The following is a 21821-nucleotide window of genomic DNA, read 5'->3' on the forward strand; positions in this document are numbered from 1 at the left end:
GGGCACGATCGCAATGACACATATGCCTACTACATGCACACACATACATGCATACATACAGGCACATACTCAGAGAATCAAAAAAAGATAATCTTAAAACGTTCATCTTTTAGACATTTTAAAGATTGTGTTCTTAATAGCAGCTGAGCACTGTGCCAAACTGGACTGAATGATTTGCATCTTATAGAAGAATAGCTGTCTAATCAACACTAAATGTGTAACGTCCCAGGACGATGGTACTGTCCCCCTGTGCAGGGATGGCTTTTGAATGACAGTAATTCGCAAGGCTAGTGTTGATGCTTCTGCTTTGTGGAAATGTGTTTTCTCTCCTTTAACTTAGCTTTCAGTTAGCATGTGAAGCACTGGTTCCCACTGTGGCATTTCCCAACATCTGCATCACATTTTATCTCAGATCACCCCCTTTCTCCATGACTTTCCTTACCCTGCCTTTCCCAGCTGCTTCCCCTTCCACTCCCTGAGCAGTCTCCCTTTGCAGAGACAGTCTAATGGCCGTTTCTCCTCTCCGAGATGCTTTGATCTAGAACAAGCTGAGTCTGCAAACCAGGGACTCTTGAACATGTTTGAGGCATGAAGTGCTGTAGAGACTGCAAACAACACATATGCAGAGAGTTAAACATGCAAGCAAAGCCCTGGAATGGACAGCGTAGTTAGAGAAGCATGAGGCTTCATCATATAGCAGGGAGGGACTTGCTGTTGCTCTTGGTGTTGTTGAAGCCTTGAGCTAGAGGTTTATCCTAATTCCTTTCTCCCAGGTCTGGAAATATGGCTGGAATTCTCTCTCTCTCTCTCTCTCTCTCTCTCTCTCTCTCTCTCTCTCTCTCTCGAAAAGGTGTCACTCAGTAGCCCAAGGCTGGTCTTGAACCTGAAGTGGTTTTCTGGCCTTCTTCAGAGTACAGAGACTACAAACTAAGCCCATCAGACCTGGCCTCTTGTTTCTTATTATTCCATTTTTAGTTTTGGTTGTGAGCCTAGCCTTTAAAGGCTGAGCCATCTCTCCAGCCCTTGTGACTCCATCTTTTTTTCTCAAGGACAGTTGTAAATGGATATGACAAAGAGCCTTTTCTTGCAGTGGCCTTACCCATGGCTTCCGACCTGGAGCTGTACGATGTGACCGAGAGCAGCATGCGTGTGAAGTGGGACGCGGTGCCTGGCGCCACGGGCTATCTGATCCTCTATGCTCCTCTCACTGAAGGGCTGGCTGGGGATGAAAAAGAGGTAACTCCCTGCTTCCAGTTACAGCCCTAGGACCTTTAACTTCTGGATGAAATTGTTATTATAAAAATTGATGGCAGAAAATTCAGAAAATTCAAACTGCCAACATAAAAACGTAGGTGGTAACCTTGCTACCTCTACATAGCCATATTTTCTGAAGCAGCTATTCATTGTTGTCTAGTGCTAAGGTCTAAACTCAGGACCTCACACATCTTAGCCAAGTTGCTCTGCTGAGACGCAGCCTCATCCCTTTTGATGAAATTTTATCTATAGTCTTTTTAATGTATTCGGTTTTCTTTGATTTCCCATCCATTCTCTTTGCCTCCCTTCCTCTTCCTTTCCTTCCTTCTTTTATGATTCTGAGAATCAAATCCAGAACTTTACACATAAGTGCCTTATCACTGAGCTATATATCCTTTAGTATATTTTTTTAAAGATATATATTTCTTTCAAGACAGGGTTTCTCTGTAGCTTTAGAGCCTGTCCCAGAACTAGCTCTTGTTGACCAGGCTGGTTTCGAACTCATAGAGATCCGCCTACCTCTGACTTCCAAGTGCTGGGATTAAAGGAGTGTGCACCACTCCTTTATATTTTTAATTTTGTATATGTATATGTGTGTATGTGCATGTGTGTGTAGATGATCAAGGAGGCCAGAAGAGGGCACCAGATCCCCTGGAGCATGAGTTCTAGGTAGTTGTGAATCACTCTGTGGGCACTGGGAGCCAACCAGGCCCTCTGTAAGAATAAAATATACTAGGAACCTCTGAGCCATCTCTCCAGGCTTCCCTTCCATGCGTCTTGATGTGTGCTCACACGGCTTAGCATTTAGACACTCAACTTGGATTGTGTGACTGGAGGTTATAGAGATGTTTTTCCCTTTCTTCTAAAAGTTAAAACTGCCTTGTCATAAATTTAATGTCCAGCTGTCATTCAAGCAAGCCACTTGTCATATGACTAGTCTGACAAACTCCAAAAGTCAGAAAAGTTACCCCTGAATCGAGAGAGAAGTTGACAAGCTGGGTATCATGCTAAGCCTATCTCTTCTGAGTACCTGAAGGGACTTGCAATTCTTCCAAATGGCCTCCTTGTTAAATGGGGTGACAAAGCTGGCCCAGTGCAGCCGAGCTTGAAGCAGAACCCGGGCATCCGGCCAGAGGGCTGGGTAGAATTAGCGAGCAGTGACAAGTGCCCACTTGGCCTTGCCTCCAGCATGCTGCTCTGAGGCACAGATCTAGAGAATACGTCTAATTCACTTCCCACCCCACTTTCCTGGGGACCAGACAGCATCATTGTTCTGGCTGTGGTTGCCATTTGCCCAGCTGAAAAGCATTATCCCAACACAGCATGTGGGGGGACGCTCAAGTTTTATGTGGGTCTATGTTATCAGCTTCCAACGTAAAACAACTTGAGGCGAACACACAGTTCCAGCTGAGGCCTGTTTGATGTAGGTGCCGTGCGAGGTCACAGAGCCTCATTCAGGACTGTATCACCTTGGTTCGGTTCCTCTCTGCTGAGCCGTGATAACACCCGTTAGAGAGTGGTCTAATCGCATGTGTTCTTTTCAGATGAAAATTGGAGAGACCCACACAGACATTGAGCTGAGCGGCCTGTTCCCCAACACAGAATATACAGTCACCGTGTACGCCATGTTTGGAGAAGAGGCCAGCGACCCTGCTACAGGGCAAGCGACAACCCGTGAGTGGGCAGAGCATACATATAAAATACTATCACAAAAGCCCAGATACATGTTTGAGATTCTGAATCCAGAATACCAGTTTTGATTAAAGCCTCTTGAGAAGCCATTGGGACTTAGGAAAATGTGTATTTTACTTGGGGAGAGAATTGTATTCCTTTGATCTTTCAAAAGTTTGGATTTTAGCACTGGACTTTAGCATCCTTCCCGTAAGTCCACCTTTACCTCTCTCTAAATCTAAATGTGCCATGTACCAGATCAGATTAGAAAGGGAGGAACTCCAGAAATTTCTGGAATCATAGCAGCTGAGGCGGGGAGCTCACCTCAGGTGACCCAGACGATAATGGCAATGTTGTCAGTTCTGTCCGCAAAGGAAGGAACAGTTTCTTGTCTGTCATGTGGTTGCTATAAGATTAAATCCATGTGAAAATATATAATTACTCAATATATGTTTTATGCTAATTAAAATTAATGTTTTTTTTCTAAAAGTGTTTTCTGTCCTTCTTACATGAGCCCTCAATTATTGGGTTTTTATTAAAAATGAAATATTAATGAAAATTTTAATAATAATAATTTTAATAAGAAGACTAATTTTGCCTTTTCTGGTGTACTGTCTCATGTCTGCTAAACAGGTGGTCTACCACTGAGAGACACCCCTATCCATGAGGCTAATTTTGACAAAATTACTCTTAATGTCTTAAGAAAATGTATAAATTTAACTGTTTTGAAAATATGATAATAGAGTAATGTGGCACGATTAATAAAAACCCAGAGACAGAAAATGGGGTTCAACTTGAAGGTCAGAAAAGCAAAACAGCCAGCTATGAGCTCTTACCTCTACCTCAGTCTGACATGGCGATCCTGCCTCCAGGAATCTCAGAATGAGACGGTGACTGTGAGCTGTCTCCTCCTGTCTTATAATCCTCCCTAGCGTTAGAATTAAAGGCATATGCCACCAGCACTTGATTTCTATGGCAAACTAGCCTGGCTACTGGGATTAAAGGCATGTGTCACCACTGCCTGGTCTGTAAGGCTGACCAGTGTGGCTGTTTTACTCTCTAAACTTCAGACCAGCTATATTTATTAAAACACAAATGAAATATCACTACAGAGTCTGATGTGTGCTAACAAGGTTTGCCACAGGCCATCATAAACATGGCTCTGCTCATGATCCTTTGAATGTCATGGAAGTGCAGGAAACCCCACACTGCTCCTCGGAAAGAGATGAGTAGCACAGTAGCAACGCTTCTTCGTCTTTATGACTCGACTTGAGATGAAAACATAATAGAAGTTTAATAATAAAGACGTTTTCCCACGTCCATTCTTAGTTCAGGCTGTACTGTTCTTGTTCTGCAGAGTAGTAATCAAAACATCAAATCTAGAGAAGAAGGAAAAAACTAAATCCCTTCAGAAAGTATCTCTGTACCACTTGAGGGGTTTGAGGACATTATCTGTAAAGAAAAAGAAAAACCCAACTGTCGGTCATGAAGAATGCTCGTTTATCCATGTGCTTAAAGTAGATCTAGCTCTTTCCTGAGATTGGTAGCTGCAGGATAGAAGGAAGGAGATAGGACCCATTCAAAAATGTTCCTAAGTGGTGTTTCTATGTCCTAAGGAAAATAGATGTTTTCCTGCCATGTCACCAAAATACAATTGGATTCTGGAAGGATGTCAACCCAAGCGTGCATAAAGCCTGATCATATCACTTTATTTTACTTCTTACTCTTGGTTTTTAGCCCCTAAAGTATCAAAATGATCACTAACTCCTAGGAGCTCTGTAATGCCAAAAATCAGTATGCAGAGGCAACGAAAATCTTGACCTTTGGAGTAGAAAGCATTATCCCTTGTGGCTGAGAAAAGTGGCAAACTTTATCCCCAAGGCTTTTATGCTGTAGATTCCCACAGAGCCATAGCTGAGATTGTGTGTGTGTGTACGTGCACACGCACACAGACTTGTGCGTGCACATAAGTTGCATACCGGTTAATGCTGCTGTTTCTGCCATCAGTTGATCGTCTTGGGTTTCTCTCCCAGTGCTCTTCTGTCTCACTGTCACAGTGTAACAGTGACTTTGGCTAAGTTACTTCAGTTTTGTCGCTGGTACCATAGGGATAACTGCCACTACTGCTGCCTAAGCTGATAGGGGTCACCTAATCAATGGCAGTTATTACTTCTATGTGTTGGTGGACACGCGAGAAAGTCTCAAAAGCTATGGCCACATGCAGATAGATGAGAGCACCTTCCTCCTTTTATACAGAGAGACGTGTGGCCTTTCCAGAGTCACATGACAGCTGATGGACTGGCTCAGAGTTGGTGTGTTAGGTGTCCTGTTTTTACGTCACCATTTTCCCGTGCATAAAAAACGCACAGGGAGTTACCCAAATCCTGCTTCTTTCTAAGCATGTGTAACTTTCTGCTGCCATTCGTTCTCGCCAAGGAAAAGAGTTTCTTGGTTAGTTAGGCAACTTTATTAATCTTTACGAGGCAATTCACTGAGTATTTCGGATTATCTAAATGATTTTTTTTTCCCAATAAGAAGTCTTTGAAAGTCAAGGGTGCCGTTTAAGTTTTTATTTATTTTAAGCAATTTTAGTTCTTTAAAATTTTAATTACGCTCTATTTCCTTAGTGCCCTTAACCCCACCAAGAAATTTGAGAATCTCCAACATTGGCTCTAATAGTGCTCGGTTAACCTGGGATCCCACATCAAGAAAGATCAATGGTTACAGAATTGTGTATACCAGTGCAGATGGGACAGAAATCAACGAGGTAAGTAGTGGTGCCTGGTATTTTTTGGGTGGTTGTGTAGTCGTTGGTCACGGCATCGGCATCAAAGCCTTGTGGACTGAGACCATGCTAACGTTCCTTCCTCTAGTGCAGTCCTCACAAGCTGAACAGTCTCGAGGGGCAGCTAGGTCTTCCTCTTTTCTGACTCTGGAAGATCTTTTCCTTGACCTTCTCTGTCTCTTTCTTTTGGGTGATGGTCAGGATGTATGCTTTTGTCTGTGGTTTCTCTTACCTTACTCTTTCTCTAACACTCCACTTGCTGCTGTGTGCTGCCTGTTGTCCTGTTGCTGGCCTCCATGTTGGTAGCCCAAATGGTGTGGCTTTTTGTTTTGTTTTTAAATCTCCTCTCCTCCTGCCTCTTCCTCCAGGCAGCTGCTGAGAGGTACAGCTTGTCTGCCTTGGAGGTTTTTCTTCTGAACTAATAAAACTGTCCTTAAACTTCAGCAAAGCAAACAGACAAACTATATATATATATATATATATATATATATATATATATATACACACACACACACACACACACACATACATATATGTAATATATCATTCTTAATTCCTTTCATAGCTTGTGGGGCCCAGGAGGTGGGGATTGTATATACTTCTGTATATGTATACATGTAAATGGCCTGAGCTGGCATGACCTCAGTGACTTTTTCCGTGTCCCAGTGCATGGTCTAGGGAGGCTGGTGCAGTTGACAGCTAACACTGACGTCTACATCTCTGAGTTTACCCTTCAGCACATATGTGAGGTTTCCAGCACACAGCTTCAGAGTGTTGGCTCAAGAGTCCCATGCCACATTCTCCAAAGAAGCCCGAAAGTACTAAATGGGATTGTATCACCTTAATGATCTAGACTCAGAAGTCATTTAAAGTCAGGCATGGTCACACACATGTAATCACTGCATCAGGAAACGGAGGCAGAAAATACAGTGTGGACTCCATATCTTAACATTTTTTTTTTTTAGAAAAGACATTTGATACCATTGATGACACATTTCATTGATAGAAACGTCAGAATTTCCTTCCTAAATTCAGTTCGTTAAACACCATGGGCAGCTTGGTGGTCATACTAGAGGAGCCTGTGGATGGGAGGTACAGCAGTGTGGTTATTTCTGAAGACCACTATATGCCCAGGTGACTGGGAGGGTGTGTCTTCATGTGTTAACAAACTGACCCAAAGTTTGGCTTATTTCTCTGTTCTTGAAGAGGTGGGCACTTCAAAGACTCTAGGTAGGTGATTTCATGACTAAGTTCTGATTTAGGCAACAATTCGGCTTTTGTAGAAAGATACTCAGAAAGGATGGAACTTGCTAAAACTCAAGAAAGTGTAGTGTTTTGTGTGTGGTGACTAATACTTTTAGGAATTCTTTTCTTAGAAACATGTTTTAGCAAGATAGCAAGGTTGTTTTTGCTTGATTTTCCCTTATCTTGGTCCAGGAAGCAAAGAAAGAGAGGGAAATATGTTGGATTACATCATTTCTATTTTCTGAGCAAATACAATAAGTATTTTCATATGTTGGGACAAACTTTTTCCTACAATTAAACTCAATATTTTGCAGCATGTGCTCTCAGAGTTATTGTCTAATGGAATGTCAACAAGGGCACATTTCCTAGCCTGGATAAATAATGTTCAGCCCCCCTCATCAACATTCATAAATCTGAAGAGTAAATAATTCCAATGAGGTTGGGGCCATTGGGTAAAAGTTGCTTTGGTTTTGAAGATAATAGCCCCGAGGAGTTAAACAATCAAAATAAAAATCCCTGAGCTATAGGTGGTTTGTTATTGTTAGCAATAAGTGTTATTCTGCCAAGAGTGCTCCACCACTGAGATTTCTTTTTTCTTTCATTGTTTCTTTTTCCTTTTCTTCTTCCTTTCCCTTCCCTAAACTACCTACCCTTCCCTTCATTTCCCTCCTCTTTCTCCTCCCTCTCCTTTTTTCCTCCTCTTCCCTCCCCCTCTCTCTGTCGCTCCACTGAAATGTATTATGTTTTTGTATCTATGTTTGATGGTTATTGGGAAGCGTGGAGTAATGTATTTCTTTGTCTGGAGTGGGGTACATTAGCAGCTCATTGTAGGTGTGGACATCCAAGGTTCCTAGGTACATTGTTAGAAGAGGGCTGTGTGGACAGCTCAAGCCAAGCAGAGTTCCAGGTTGCTATTCCCTACAATTACCTACCTCAGAGTACACTTCTGTTATTCAACTGAGCCATCAGGTCACTCAGACATTCAGAATAAGGGTAAAACATGACCACTATTTTCCTTTCTTTGGAGGATCCATCCAGGATCTCTGTGTGGATGTAAAACTCATGTTGGAAGAAAGACATGAAGCACATGTGGTGGTTTCATGAAAAAGGAGATCATACGTCTCCTCTCTGGTCCTGAGACTTGAGTACTCAACTATTCCGTGACAGCTTTGCTAGAATACAGAGGAAGATTGTTGAGTTTATGCTTCGGCTGCTTTATCTCCAGAATTGAGTCTTCTTCCTAACCCTCTATGGGCCTTAATGATTATGGAAGATGGTGGTGATGCTAAGGTATCCAATGCATCTTGAGTCCCTGCTGCAAGCCAGGCACCACTCTGAGTTTTTTCCAGAGAAAATTTCATATAGTTTTCACACCACCAAATGAGAGCAAAGCACGGATTGTCAATTGAAGGACGGGCACCATCTCAGCATTTACTGTGGAAGCATTTAAGGAGAGAAGGAGAATTAAATTCTGCCGTTGAGTTTTATAGAAGTAAAGCCACCAGTTTTAGACTGTGAGATGTCAGTTTCCAAGAGCCATCATTCAGCGGCACAGCCCACACCTCTCAGTCCTCGGTAGTGTTCTTTCTTCATGCCCCCCAAAGAAGGTGGAAGGGAGATGATTAGTGAGACTGTTCATAAAGTTCTTCTCAAAATAGTTGCAAAACAACGGTCATTGTTGTCATTTCTTAAGTCTTATATCCTATGGTGCTACCAGTAGAATCAGTTTCGAAGTTAATACTTAAAAAAAAAATGTATGGCTGTACAGGCTGGCGTGGGAGGCAGTTCAGTTGGCAAAGTGCTTACGTGGCATGCAGGCAAGCTTTCAGTCAAGTTCCAGCACAGCATCAACCACGCGTGACGGCACATACCTGTAATCCAAGAGGCAGAAAGACCTCCAGGTGATCCTCAGCTACGTAACCACCCCCAACGAGAGCAACACAAGAAAAGAAGCTAATGAAAAATGACAATGCAGGTTTCTGTTTGTTGGAATAGTTAATCAACTCATCAGTTACATATAGTGTCATCTGTTAAACTGAAAAATAAAACACTTTAGCAATGAGCAGGATCGTTTTTTATGAACACCTATACTACATATACAACAGGTGGCTTTATGCTCTTATTCTTTTTTTTTCCCTTTAGACTCTCAGTGAACCTAACAAATTGGATTTTGTTTTTGCGTAGGTTTGATATCCATACCAGATTCTCATTTGTCACAGATTTGAGACTTGAAAACAGTCAAGATGACGATGCCAACCTCACATTTAAAAGTTTTATGGCTCAGAACAAATTAGTTACACTCCTTAGCCTCAGGTTCTTCTTTGGGAAACCATTTTTATAAGTGCCTAGAGTGTGGGGAGGGAAGGGACTCTAAATGAAATGGATTGATAGCCAGATTTGCCTGCAACAGTTCACAACACCAAGAAACCATTCATAGACACTGCTTTGGGAGATTTGTATGAATTAATATTTTAAATATGAATTTGTGATTTAAATAATGAAACATGTGGTAAAATGCATTTAAGACAATAGGGTTTAGAGCCTGAACATCTGGGTCTAAGTCGTAGGTCCTAGTTTGTATGCTCTTGGGTATGATTTTTTTCATCTTCAAATTGAGCATGGAAATTTTTATCCCTAGAGATTTGGGGAGGATCAAGTGATTACTTAATACAGTAGATGTAGTCAAGGCCCAGGCAACATTAAATACTAAGTTCTAAGAACCATCTAGAGTATTTCTGATCCTTCGGCAGGGGATAATTCCTATTTCCAGTGACTCTTGCCGTGCAACAAAGCAGCCCGTGGTTGTGCAGTGCGGCTGGTCCTCTGCCACGTGGTGTCAGCACACGGGGCTTGCCTCCCTCCAGGAGCTTGGCTGGGATGGAGCTGCCAAAATGAGCTCACTGCTGCTGGGTATCTTAGTTGGCGGCTGTAAGACTCCAGTTGGCGGTCCCCCTCCTGCAGAGCGTCTCAGGGTTGCAGAATGGTGAAATAGAAGCCTCCAGGCTGGCTCTTTCTTTTGGTCTACAGTTGATTCCTCAGAGAAAGATAGGGTTTCTGAACTGGTTTGGAGGAGTCCTTCTCCTTTGAAAGAGTTTCTGAGGCGCTTCCATCTTAATTTCTGCCTACTCAGCCCATTTAATTTAATAAAAGGAAAAAAAAAAAAAGAGCCAAGTCCCAGGCCATCCCACAATTAGATAGAGAGGTGAGGGGACCAAAGTGAAGGTCCTGCCCCCGGGGGCTCACACCGAATGCAGGAGACAGACAGAATAATACACATAGCGTAAGTTCAGGTGTGGCTAATGCCAGGAAGGACACGGAAAAAGCAGTGGTAGAGAACAAGTCTACCGAGAAATGCGGAAAAAGAAAACCTGTCATGAAGGCACTGTTAGCATTTTTGGAAGAGATGAAGGAGGCAAAAAAGAGTTTTGAAAAGAACTGAGTAGTAGAGACATAGACAAAATGGGTCACATGTGCAAAGACCCTAGGTAGAAAAGATGAGAGCGTGACAGTAAAGCTTGAGACCCAGGGACCATCGGGAGTACAGGGTAGAGTCCCAGAATACACGAAGTCAGGGTGATGTCTTGGATGTGTGGTTTTGATCTGAAGGCCAGCTAATGAGCAGGTAAGTGGTGAAGGGGCAGGTCCGACTTTGGTAAAGGTCACACTGGCTACTGTGAGCAGACATGGAGTTATCAACCTTTGCTTGACATTAGACATCACAATTACTTATTGACAACGCTTAAAATAAGAGATTGCGTTGTATTGCTTTAAAATACCTTTTGAGGCTTTAAGTGGCCTCTGATTTTAAGAAGCCTGCTTTCAGGTAACTATGGTTATTTCTCCAGTTTCCTGGAATACCAGAACTAAGGCGTCTTACTTTATGACACTATGTATGAGTTAAGCTCACGACAGTGGGTACCATAGCCAAGATCTATAATTTGATCTCCAGACTTTGCAGCCTGGCAGTTCAGCACCATCCTCTCAGTGATAAAGCCATGTCCACTCTTTCTCTTGCCTTCAGGATGATCTGGGTGGAGATTTGTGGTCTAGATCCAGGCCTCATCCCCTCTTGGTGTTTTCTTTCTTCAAAGCTTTTAATATAGTATGCTTTACTCTCTTTCTTCAGGACTTAATCATATTAATATATATGTATATATACACCATACATACATATATATGCACACACTCACACTCCCACAGTTACGTTTTTCTGTGAAATATAAAGGAGCATTTGAATGCTTACTGCTTCCTTTGGTGTTACTATTTCTCTGCACGATGGTTATTGTGCAATTATGATAGAGCTTGTTATGTGTGACACAGCTCTGGAGTTAGTCGGAAGAGCCCAAACAGTGAAGTCAAAGCTGTCTGCTTCCAGTGGACTTAGCTGCAAACTTGGTATAGCATTTCCTCAGCCTCATAAGTGGCACACACTTCACATTCCTTCTGAGAATCATCCTGAGAACCAGCTGATAAGTCGTCCAAGTACGGCTATACTATATGCACTCCGATACTCTCTGGCTTCATGATTCCGTGTTGTGCTTTGTAGCAGTGACAGCCCTTCAGCCAGCCAAACAGTAGGCAATGACAAGATGATTTGTGTAGTTTGAGAGTATTGGGAACTCTGTTTTGCAGGTTGAAGTTGATCCCATCACTACGTTCCCCCTGAAAGGCTTGACCCCCCTCACGGAGTACTCCGTTGCCATTTTCTCCATCTATGAGGAGGGGCAGTCCCTGCCTCTGGTTGGAGACTTTACAACAGGTAAGCCTTGTTTTGAATGGAAAGGGTATCAGATGCAACTAGTTAGCAAACCTGCAGCCACCTCCTCAACCATGATTTTTTTAAAAGATATTACTAACAGATGAGCAATGAAATAGCGAACATGCACGCTAACTAATTCATTTCTATCAGAATAAGGAAAAGAGAGAAAATGCCATCTCATTTTATTTTTTTATTTTTTTTAACCTCCCTTTTTTTTTCTCATTTTTTTATTCAAGATTTCCATCTCCTCCCCCTTCCCTCCCCTCCCTTCCACCCACACTCCCACTCCACCCCTCTCCAAAGACAAAGAGCCATCAGGGTTCCCCTCACTATGTTAAGTCCAAGGTCCTCCCAGCTCCCCCTATCCATCTCATTTTAAAAGGTTAATTTCCCTCTACCTCAGTCCATACCAGAAGCACCAATCAGACTCAGTGGGTTCAAAGGGGACATAAAGGTAGGCGAAGTATGTAGTGGGGGAGTCCAGAAGGAGTTGGGGTGAGGAATGAATATGATAAAATAGAATTATGCTCATAGATAAAAGTTTCAACAATTACAAAACTGCACAAAACACAGAAAGGGGTACATTGTTGTTTTCTTAACCCTCAGCCCCATTTTTCTTATTTCTCAACATAAGGATTTTATGTTTTTCCTCCATTCCTGTGTCTGGGGGTGATTTGGCTGAACTCCAAAATTACTGGCATCAGACAGTTTTCTGCCAATGGAGATGGCATTTTAATATGGTTTTACTCAGCGTGTTGTGATGTAGCTGGATTGTAATGGAGCCTAGAACTCTTAATGCAGCAAGGAATGATTGGAATACTGAAATCGAAGAGAAGACACAAATACAATATTTCCAGTGCAGTCTGCAGTTCCTCTGCAGACAGAGAACCTTTCTCTGCCTTATAGAAGCAACAATTTAGTCGTTATATTTCTGAATATGTTTATCACACTTGGAAAGAAATGTAGTTAGTTCTAAACTGAGGAAATAAGGTAAAGTAGAAAAAAATGAAAATTAACTAAAATCCCCTTATGGGGACTCTGCTTGGATTTCTCGTGGTGTCCTAACAGAGTTCCAAAACCACTGATTTCAAAGAAACCTCCACTTGAGTCATTATTTTGGGAACCTTTGGATAACATACTTTCTGAGGTACATCACCAAAGTGTGTATGGTGTGAGGTAGTGGAATAAATAGTAAATGATTTGGCTCTGGTGCTGCCCACACCTTCACGTTATAAAGGTGAGGGTTCTTCCTCCAGGACTTCATTCATTGCTGCGGAGTGATTTGATACCAAACTGTCGAGATCATCTCTCTAGGCTTTAAGGTGCCCTTTCCTCAAAATACTTGGAGTATAATGCCTTTCCAAAGTAATGAATATGACATTTTAACTTTAAAATTGTGTTTATGTGTGTCCACATGTGTGCACGAGAGAGAGAGAGAGAGAGAGAGAGAGAGAGAGTGAGAGAGAGAGAGAGAGAGAGAGAGAGAGAGAGAGAGAGAGAATATAGGACAGAGGACAGTCTTGCATGCCATCCTCAAGAGGATCATTCACTTTCTTTGAGACCGTGGCTCTCATTGGCTGGAGCTCACCTACTAGGTAGACCAGCAGACTGACAAGCTTCAGGCCCTTCCATTTTGCCTGTGCAGAGCTGCTGTTTACAATCTCCCACCACCACACACAGCGCTTTTACAAGGGTCCTGGGGTGGGGGTGGGGTGCGAACTCAGGTCCCCCTGTTTTTGAGGCAAGCACTTTATGAGTAAGCTATCCTCCCAATTCCATTTTTATTTTATTTTTAATACTTTATGAAAAAGGCCCAATATAAACAGTGTGAGAGTTCTGGAGTTACTGGAAACGTTTTAGAGAACATTATTTCCGTGGTTTCCCTAATGTATGCTATTGGAAAGCGCAGGAAACAGACATTAAAGATACATGGGATGGGTGGAGGCTGGTCCCCGCTCTTCCAATGGCTTTCCAAAACCAAAAGCTCCCTCAGTGGTCCTATCCTCTGGCCCCTGGGAGCTGCTTGAGTTTTTGTTTCTTGCCTTCTCATTTCTCGAACTCAATCTCTTCCACGGCTCACAGAGGAAGTTCCCGCCCAGCAATACTTGGAAATTGATGAGGTGAAGACAGACAGTTTCCGGGTGACCTGGCATCCGCTCTCGGCTGAGGAAGGGCAACACAAACTCATGTGGATTCCAGTCTATGGCGGGAAGACTCAGGAGGTGAGTTGACTGAAAGACAGCAAAAATTGATCCCAAACATGTTCCCTGGAAGTGGGGTGCCTACTGCTCCACCCAGGTTGAGCTCCATTTTAAAACGGACTTGAGAACTTACGTCCTGCAGGATGCGGCATGGTATTTGGCATTTCATAAGCATCAAATAATACCGTAGTTCAAAGATAAATTTATATCATTACCAGGGCTTTCATTATGTATCTCAGATTCCTCGACCCTCACAAATATCATCTAATAAAACTTTGCAATGCTCCTTTTGCAGTATTAATAATATATTTGTTGAGGGAAGTAAAGGCAATAAGGTCTGGCTTTGCTTTTGAAAATGGTTTCAGCATTTTACTATTTTATTCAGCTAGTTAGGTCTTGCACACATAAGGATTTTTTTCCTTTATATTTTTCTTTTAACTTTCATTCCCTCTTTTCTTTTTAAAAATTCTTTTGTTTATTTTTGAGTTCATAATGTAATGAGATAATTTCCCCTTCTCTTTTCCCTTTCCAAACCCTCCCAAACCCCTCATTGCTATCTTTCAAACCCATGGCCTCTCTTTATTAATTATTGTTACACACATGTATGTATACATGCATATACATTGTACCCAAGGCTCAGGGATCATTGCAGGAGGTGAAATGAAAAGATCTTAGGAAGCAGGACCAGGGAGTTAGCTGTAAGATCGTGTCTCCTAGTAATGTTAGAAGCTACTCCCATAAAGTCTCACCAACGTGATTGCCTAAACATGAGCTGAACGAGGAAGACAATAGTAGACATTCCAAAGCAGACAGGGGAAGGTCTGTGAGTCGTCAGCCCTACACAAGGAGCTACAGGCAACTAAGGATTGCTGGGTTCAGGAGAGACAGTCTTCCCCAGGGAAGCAGACACCCGTTTGTTCAGCATCAAGTGGTCAATCTCCAGTCACTAAGCATCAAGTGCTTTGCAGGTTGCCCTCAAGGAAGAGCAGGACTCCTACGTTGTTGAAGGCCTGGACCCTGGAACTGAGTATGAAGTCTCGCTGTTAGCTGTGCTCGATGACGGCAGCGAGAGCGAAGTGGTGACTGCTGTGGGGACCACACGTAAGTCCACGCCGAGCTTCAGCGTCCAGCATCCACACGGACAGCCCATCTTCCCCCATCGGGCTTCAATTGTTCTTTGATCCTCCAGAATGGGTCTTTAGTCGTAGAGTCAATGATGCCACTCATGTGTGAATCATAATTTCTCAGACACGTCCCACAGTGACACATCATCACAGTGAAGGCACGGAACATTTCTGTCTTGTCCATGATTTTATTCTCCAGCAAGGAACGCCGTCTTTGGCATATCTTAATTGTACCATAAGCAATTGTACTTAATTGTAGTGAATGGAATGGAAAGACAGATGAAGAGATGATATAATTGTAAATGATCAAATTGGAAAATAAGCCAGATAGTAAAGTAGCCAAGAGTTTCTGGAATTTTCCAAGTTGGTCTTGGTTACAAGAAGTTTTTGTGGAATTTGCTTACTGATTAACATTCCCTTCTTTTTTTCTTTTTGAAATCATATATTAACCACATCCTACTTTTTAAAAAAAATGAGGTATAACCATGCATTACATTTTCTTAAATGGCATTCAGAAGATGTATTGACGAGTGAGGTTGGGAGACCCTGATGTTATAAACTAGAGAGAGCATGGCCCTGCACAGGGGAGTCCGATTGAGCCCTGTTAGTCCAACAGAACTAGAACCAGTCTTCTGAATTGTATCCAAATGAGACAAAGAGGCTGGGCCCAGTACCTCTAAATCTTCAGTTGCTGGGGAAAGACTATCCATAAGAAGCTGTGTCTCAGAGGAGGTGCTTCCCAAGGCTAGTATTTGATGACCTCTTAGATGGATGTGTTGATGGGCAAGTGAATGCAGCACAGCACACAGCCCCTCCATCCCAGCATCCACTCATGGTAGATTCAGGGCCCAGAAGGTAGGTACACAGCCAGCCCGAGCAAGTTGCTCTCTTGGGTGGTCTTTTCTTGGGTAGCCCTTTTTATAACTTGGTCTGCAACTTAATTGTCTTTAATAATCATGGGTATGCCCCTACTTTAAAATAATTGCAAGGTTTCATAATTTTGTAGATGCAATTCAAGCATTTATCTGAAGTCTCTGAAGAGACACTAATAATGTTCCAGTTCCTTGTCTCTGTCTGTTGCAACAGCAGGTATGATTGCTGTACAGCTCACCTTTTCTTGCAAGTCACAGTCAGGTTTGTTGTGGGAAGAAATTGGATAACATTTGGTGCAACTTCCTTCAAAAGTTCTACAGCAGTTTATACAAACGTATAGAACATGGTCTTTACACAATTTTTAAGTAATGGATTTTCTTTCAGTTGATGACTTTTGGACACAAGCACCCACAACTGTAGAACCTACCAGCCCTGTGACTTCAGGTGAGGACACCTGGGGGAGGTTTATCCTCAATAACCTTGATTTAAACAGAAGTTGTATTTCCTAGTTGTATTTAGGTTTTGTTATTATTTAGGAAAGATATGTTCATGCCTCATTTTCTTGCAAACAGCTCACCAATTTTTGAGCTTTACATCTTCTCTTCCACTGAGCGCCATTCAGTCACCTGCTCACCATCATGAAATCACTCTGCCTTTTCTACCTTCATCCTCGATTCTCATTCACTTTTCTGAGGTTTCTAACAAAGCAGCCCCCACAGGGGTCTTTGTCTCCTGTGCTTCTGTTGCTCTCTTTAGAGAATTAATTATTCAAAAGAAACTCACAGAGGTCTACATGAATTATGAACTGGTTGACCTATTAGCTCAGGCTTCTTATTTACTAACTCTTTCATCTTACATTAACCCATAATTCTTGTCTGTGTTAGCCACATGAATTGGTACCTTTTATCAGTGAAGCATTCTCATCTTATTTCCTCTGTGTCTGGGTAGTGACTGCAGACTGAGCCTTTCCTCTTCCCAGAATTCTCCTGTTCTGGTCACCCCACCTATTCTTCCTGCCTGGCTACTGGCCAATCAGCATTTTATTAAACTACTACAAGTAACAAATCTTTACAGGGTAGAAGACCAGTGTCCCACAACACTTCCCACCCTTTTTTTTTTCCCAAAACAAGAACTCTAAATGTAATCTCTTTTGCTTAGCTTTTTTCCTGGCCACTATCCATAACAACTTGTAACCAACACTCTAAACAAAGACAAACATCCATAATTAAATTTTGGGGAATATGGGTGTTATTTTCTAGGCTACTTCCTGCTGACTGGGGGTGCTGATAATCTTATGGGGACCTAAAGAAAATTTAGGATTGTGGTCAAGTCCTGACTGGAGTATTCTGTGAAGCTGGATCATCTCAGCCAGCAGTCTTGAGGCTGTTCTGGATGTAGAACTCAGAGGAAACTGCAACAGAGGTGCTCTGAAATGTTGGAACATTTGGGCCATCTGCTCCTATTGGAGATTTTTCAGGAGTCTTTCTTAATCAAACCTGATTTTTCTTAACCCAGAATGAATCCACAGCCTCTCCTTTCCTGTGGAAACAAAAGCAAAACCTCTTCTCCAAAGTAACATTTTTTGACTTAAATTTTGAAGTCAAGGCATTTTCAAAATATACAGGTTGTATTAATCCAGCAGCACTTATAATCAAATGTCTTTTGTTTATAAAACTGCTGTTCCTTCCTCAGCCACCAAACAATTCAAAGACAACACAATAACATACAGTATCCCAGTGTCTCTGTGTATTTTCCATCTTTATGTGGCTTTATTTTACACTCTATTTCTTTTCTTTTAGTTTTAATTTTTGATTATTTTGAGACAGGGTTTCTCTGTGTACCTTTGGCCATCCTGGAACCCATTCTGTAGACCAGGCTGTCCTTGAACTCACAGAGATCCACCTGCCTCTGCATTCCAAGTACTGGGATTAAGGGTGTGTGCCAACATACCCAACTACTCTCTTTAAAAGACTTTATCCTTTTTCTTTTCTTTCCCAAGCCTACATATAGTCTTAAACATACTGTAATCCATTTAGAGGTTTTTTCTTCTTCATCTAAATCTATCTGAATTTATTTATTACTGTTTATCTCTCTTTTTCAGACTACATGGAGTCTTTAGTTTGATAAGCCATGGCGTTGATGGATGGATTCACTCTATTCCTTAGCTTGGTGGGAGCCATGTTTATTGCCACAACTTTATGGAGCTTCATGGTCCCAGCCGCCACCAAGAATCATGTTGTTGGCTATTCATAAACACCATTTAAGTGTTTGGTGGCGGGACCTCTTAAAAGAGCTGCAAGGTTTTTGCAGCTACAGTCAGGAAGCCTCTCTTAAATGAGATGCACTTGCCTCTAGCAAACAGAGCTCACCTGAGAAAAGGCTGCTACTAAGAAGCCCTGCTTAACTCTGTTCTTTTGAGTCTAGAATTACTTCCCAAGCACTCTCAGGTTTTATGTGAATGTAGTCGTCCACGTTGGCGCCATATGTGGGGACCTGAGACTTGACTTTTATTCTGTATCAGCTAAGCTTTTCTCTCTACTGCAGTGACCTCCCAATTATCTGTCTGAGTTAAATAAGTGAGACACACCTTTATCTCTACATCTGAAACACTTCAGGAGATCTTCATTACCCATTCACCCACACATTCATTTATTTATTCTTCAGCTAATCTTTATTTGGGCCTTAAGCTCTCTCTATTGGAACATACAAGTTCTCTCTTGGTAGTTCCTGTTTTCGTTCTTGGCACCCGAGTTCTGGAACTCTGACTTGATCTGAGAATTTCCCACAATTCCCCTGTAAGGTAGTATACCATAGGTACACCAGTTAAGTCTCCTGGCAACTCTGTGTCGTTTTTATCTTTTTTTTCTTAAGACTTAATCATGCATGTGTCAAAGATCTACATGATGTGATTGAAGACAGGTTCCGTGAGTGTTTTTATGAGTGAATGAAAGAGGAGAAAGGAAATGTTCAGTGGGGATGGACAGGAGGAGGAGAGGAAGTCAGTGTAGAAAGGAAAACTTTTTAAAAAAGGAGCATATAAAGGAAGAGACACCTTGGTAGATGAAGATGCATGTTCCAGTGAACAGAGGTGAAGAAATTTGGGCAAATATACCAGGAAAAAAATGTGTATGGGAAAAGATAACTTATGTGGGCTGAAAAGATAAAGTCAGTCTATGTTGAGGAACTACGCTTGCATGGGTACAGTTAAAATAGGCATGGGGGCGGTGAGTGGATGTGCGTTGGATGCTGCATCCCACCAGAGAGAGATGAGATCTGGTATTCCAAAGCCACTTCTCCAAGAGGTAACTAGTCTGAGGCCCCCAGGACCGTGCCCCCTCTTGAGTTTAGTCCAGTGGCTCTCCTTCGGTTCTCTGTCAGCGACGAACGTGGAGCGCTTTGCTTCACATGGGTGTCCCTCATAAGGCTGCGCTGAATGATGCTGGGTGCTACCCCACAGATGGTATCCGTGTCTCATTTTGGGTTATGACGGGCTACAAGGTCTTTAATCTCTGCTTGTATTTATTCCAGTTCTCCAGACGGGAATCAGAAACCTGGTTGTAGATGATGAAACTTCTACTAGCCTGCGGGTCACATGGGACATTTCTGACAGCAATGTGGAGCAGTTTCGGGTGACCTACCTGACAGCCCAAGGGGACCCTATGGAAGAAGTGGTAGGAACGGTCTGTATAACCACAGCTGACTGGGAGTCCCACCGCCTTTGTTGGTGGAGCTACTTTCCTGCTCATTGCTTGATGACTCCATGTCTGCAGAAACGGATGCCCTTGCTCAGTCCAAACTTCTCTCTTGGTTTCGTCATGTCCGGTCTAATTCTAAAACCCTCCCCACGCAGTCAGCTTCAAGCTAATCAAAGCCTCTGCTGCTTTCTTCTGGTGTTGCGTTTGCTTCCTCGTCCATCTGCTAGATTGGGTTATAAAATAGCCATTAGGTCAGGCGTAGAGGCACGGGTCTGTAGTTCCTTGGGAGGCTGATGCAAGAGGGTCACCGGAACCCAGGAGCTGGAGACCAGCCGGCAACACAGCCAAACCCTGAAATCAAGATTAGACCAAGGACCATTGCACACTTGTGCTTGTATACATGTACATAGATGTCTATGTAAAAAGTTCAAGGAAAGGATTAAACTTTTGTTGTTGTTGTTGGGAGTCTACTGCAAAGCTTTACAGCAAAGCACAGAGGGGCATTCTAACAGTTTACCAATTTGTCACTGACATCAACTCATTCTGAGCATATTTTTAACTATTTTCTATTTATTCCCCACCATGGGCATCTTTTCTAGGGATTTGTGATGCATTTCCTTTGAGTTGCTGGGTGGCAAAGCTGGTCTTCTCTCAATCATGGCCTCCCCAGGTTTCATTAGTTTATATTACGTTGTCCCCTTAGGTATTATTTTTTATACATGTATCCAGACACAGGAGAGGGCTCCAGTTTTTAGCAGAAAGTGTTTGACTTCTTACTCACAGCAATGCTCTATTTATCACTACAATATATCATTACTAACGTTTTTTTTCTTTTGCTATGTCATTTTTAATGCTCCAGGGAGGAGTCTCCAAAACTCATCGTTGCTCAAGAATAACATTGCCTTGTCCCCGCCTTTTTTAACTTATGAAGACTTTGATGAAAAAAAATTGTCTGAGCTTAATGTTATTTATTTCCAGGTGATGGAAGAATCATTGCAGGGCACAGTGATGGCCTGCAGGGCCTTGTGCATGGTGGATAGCCTGCAGGCTCATGCCGTTGCTCTGAGGGCTTTCTCCGATCACAGCAGGTTCATGCTGTGGGTCTCAGAGTGCTTCTGGAAAGTTACTGGACACTTAATTCAGACTGCACTGTAATTTCACTCTGATAATAACTGCATTCCACATGATTCATGATTGGCAAAGTGAAAAGCTTACATGTGCCAATTAAATATGATATTTGGGCATTTTATTTTCCCTATTATTATCCCACTACTATAATTCCATTCCTAAAAATAAGGACCCACAGAGACCTCTCAGCACGTGATGCTTTCCTTTTAGTTTTCAAGAAGCACATTTAGCTTCTTGGTGCTAATTCCTGCTGATTTGGAAAAGGTAACAATTTAATCTCACATGTGCCCTCGCAAACTCTGCAAAGTGAAATAATAATAATAATAAAATAATAATAATAATAATAATAAATAATAATAATAACAACAACAACAACAACATTGACGTTGGGTGGCTTCTAGACTGTGGTACCTTCGAGAGTTTCTTTTATTTAGCACTACTTATATTTGAAACACTTGGACACCCAAGTGAAGGGAAAAAGATAAAGAGTCCCAGTCTGTCCAAGTGAAACAAAGCTGTAAAGAAAGCGAAAAGATATTGATAAGTTTACTGTGCAGCGGAGTTGTTTGTTTTCTACCATGGAAGAGGAGTTCCGGCGGGAGTCTGCAAATTCCAAGCACCTTTAGTGAATTCTAATTCACTAAATTAATTAAAAGTTAGATGTGTGCGTGCAACTTACAGGCACTTTAGGAATTAATAGACTGACCTGAGGATTGATAATTTATAGATGTATCTTACCAAATGCTACTGCTACACAAATGTGATGATGTGTTCTTTTAATTATTCAGCTAATTAGATAATTATGGGGGTGAGGGAGGGAGAGACAGGGAGAGAGGCTCAGGCACTTTTCCTGTGGAGGCCAGGGGCTAACTCTGGTTATCATTCACCCCATTTTTGGGACAGGGTCTCTCATTGAATCTGTTGCTTGACATTTTACTAGACCGGATGGCAAGCAAACCTCCAGAATCTGCCAGTCCCCACTCCCCTAGAGCTGGGGTTATAGACATGTACAGCCACGCCCAGATGTTTGTAGGGTTCTGAAGTCATACCCTCATGCTTGGGTGGTGAGTGCTTTCCCCACTGAGA

General features: G+C 42.3%; 1 protein-coding gene across 3 annotated transcripts in view; it reads left to right on the plus strand.

Moving 5' to 3' along the window:
* The window catches only part of Col14a1 (collagen type XIV alpha 1 chain), a 186503-nt gene that overhangs the window by 63837 nt on the left and 100845 nt on the right, over window positions 1–21821 (plus strand). For 2 of the 3 annotated variants that reach the window (XM_038343529.1, XM_038343531.1), the window contains exons 12-19: window positions 1091–1236; window positions 2799–2928; window positions 5553–5692; window positions 11588–11714; window positions 13797–13936; window positions 14884–15016; window positions 16297–16356; window positions 19441–19592. In XM_038343529.1, the coding sequence (XP_038199457.1) occupies window positions 1091–1236; window positions 2799–2928; window positions 5553–5692; window positions 11588–11714; window positions 13797–13936; window positions 14884–15016; window positions 16297–16356; window positions 19441–19592 (1028 nt within the window). The remainder of the gene's footprint in view (window positions 1–1090; window positions 1237–2798; window positions 2929–5552; window positions 5693–11587; window positions 11715–13796; window positions 13937–14883; window positions 15017–16296; window positions 16357–19440; window positions 19593–21821) is intronic. The other variant, XM_038343530.1, reaches the window with a different exon arrangement.

This window comes from Arvicola amphibius, chromosome 9 (genome assembly GCF_903992535.2).
Source record: "Arvicola amphibius chromosome 9, mArvAmp1.2, whole genome shotgun sequence".
NCBI classification, from domain to species: domain Eukaryota; kingdom Metazoa; phylum Chordata; class Mammalia; order Rodentia; family Cricetidae; genus Arvicola; species Arvicola amphibius.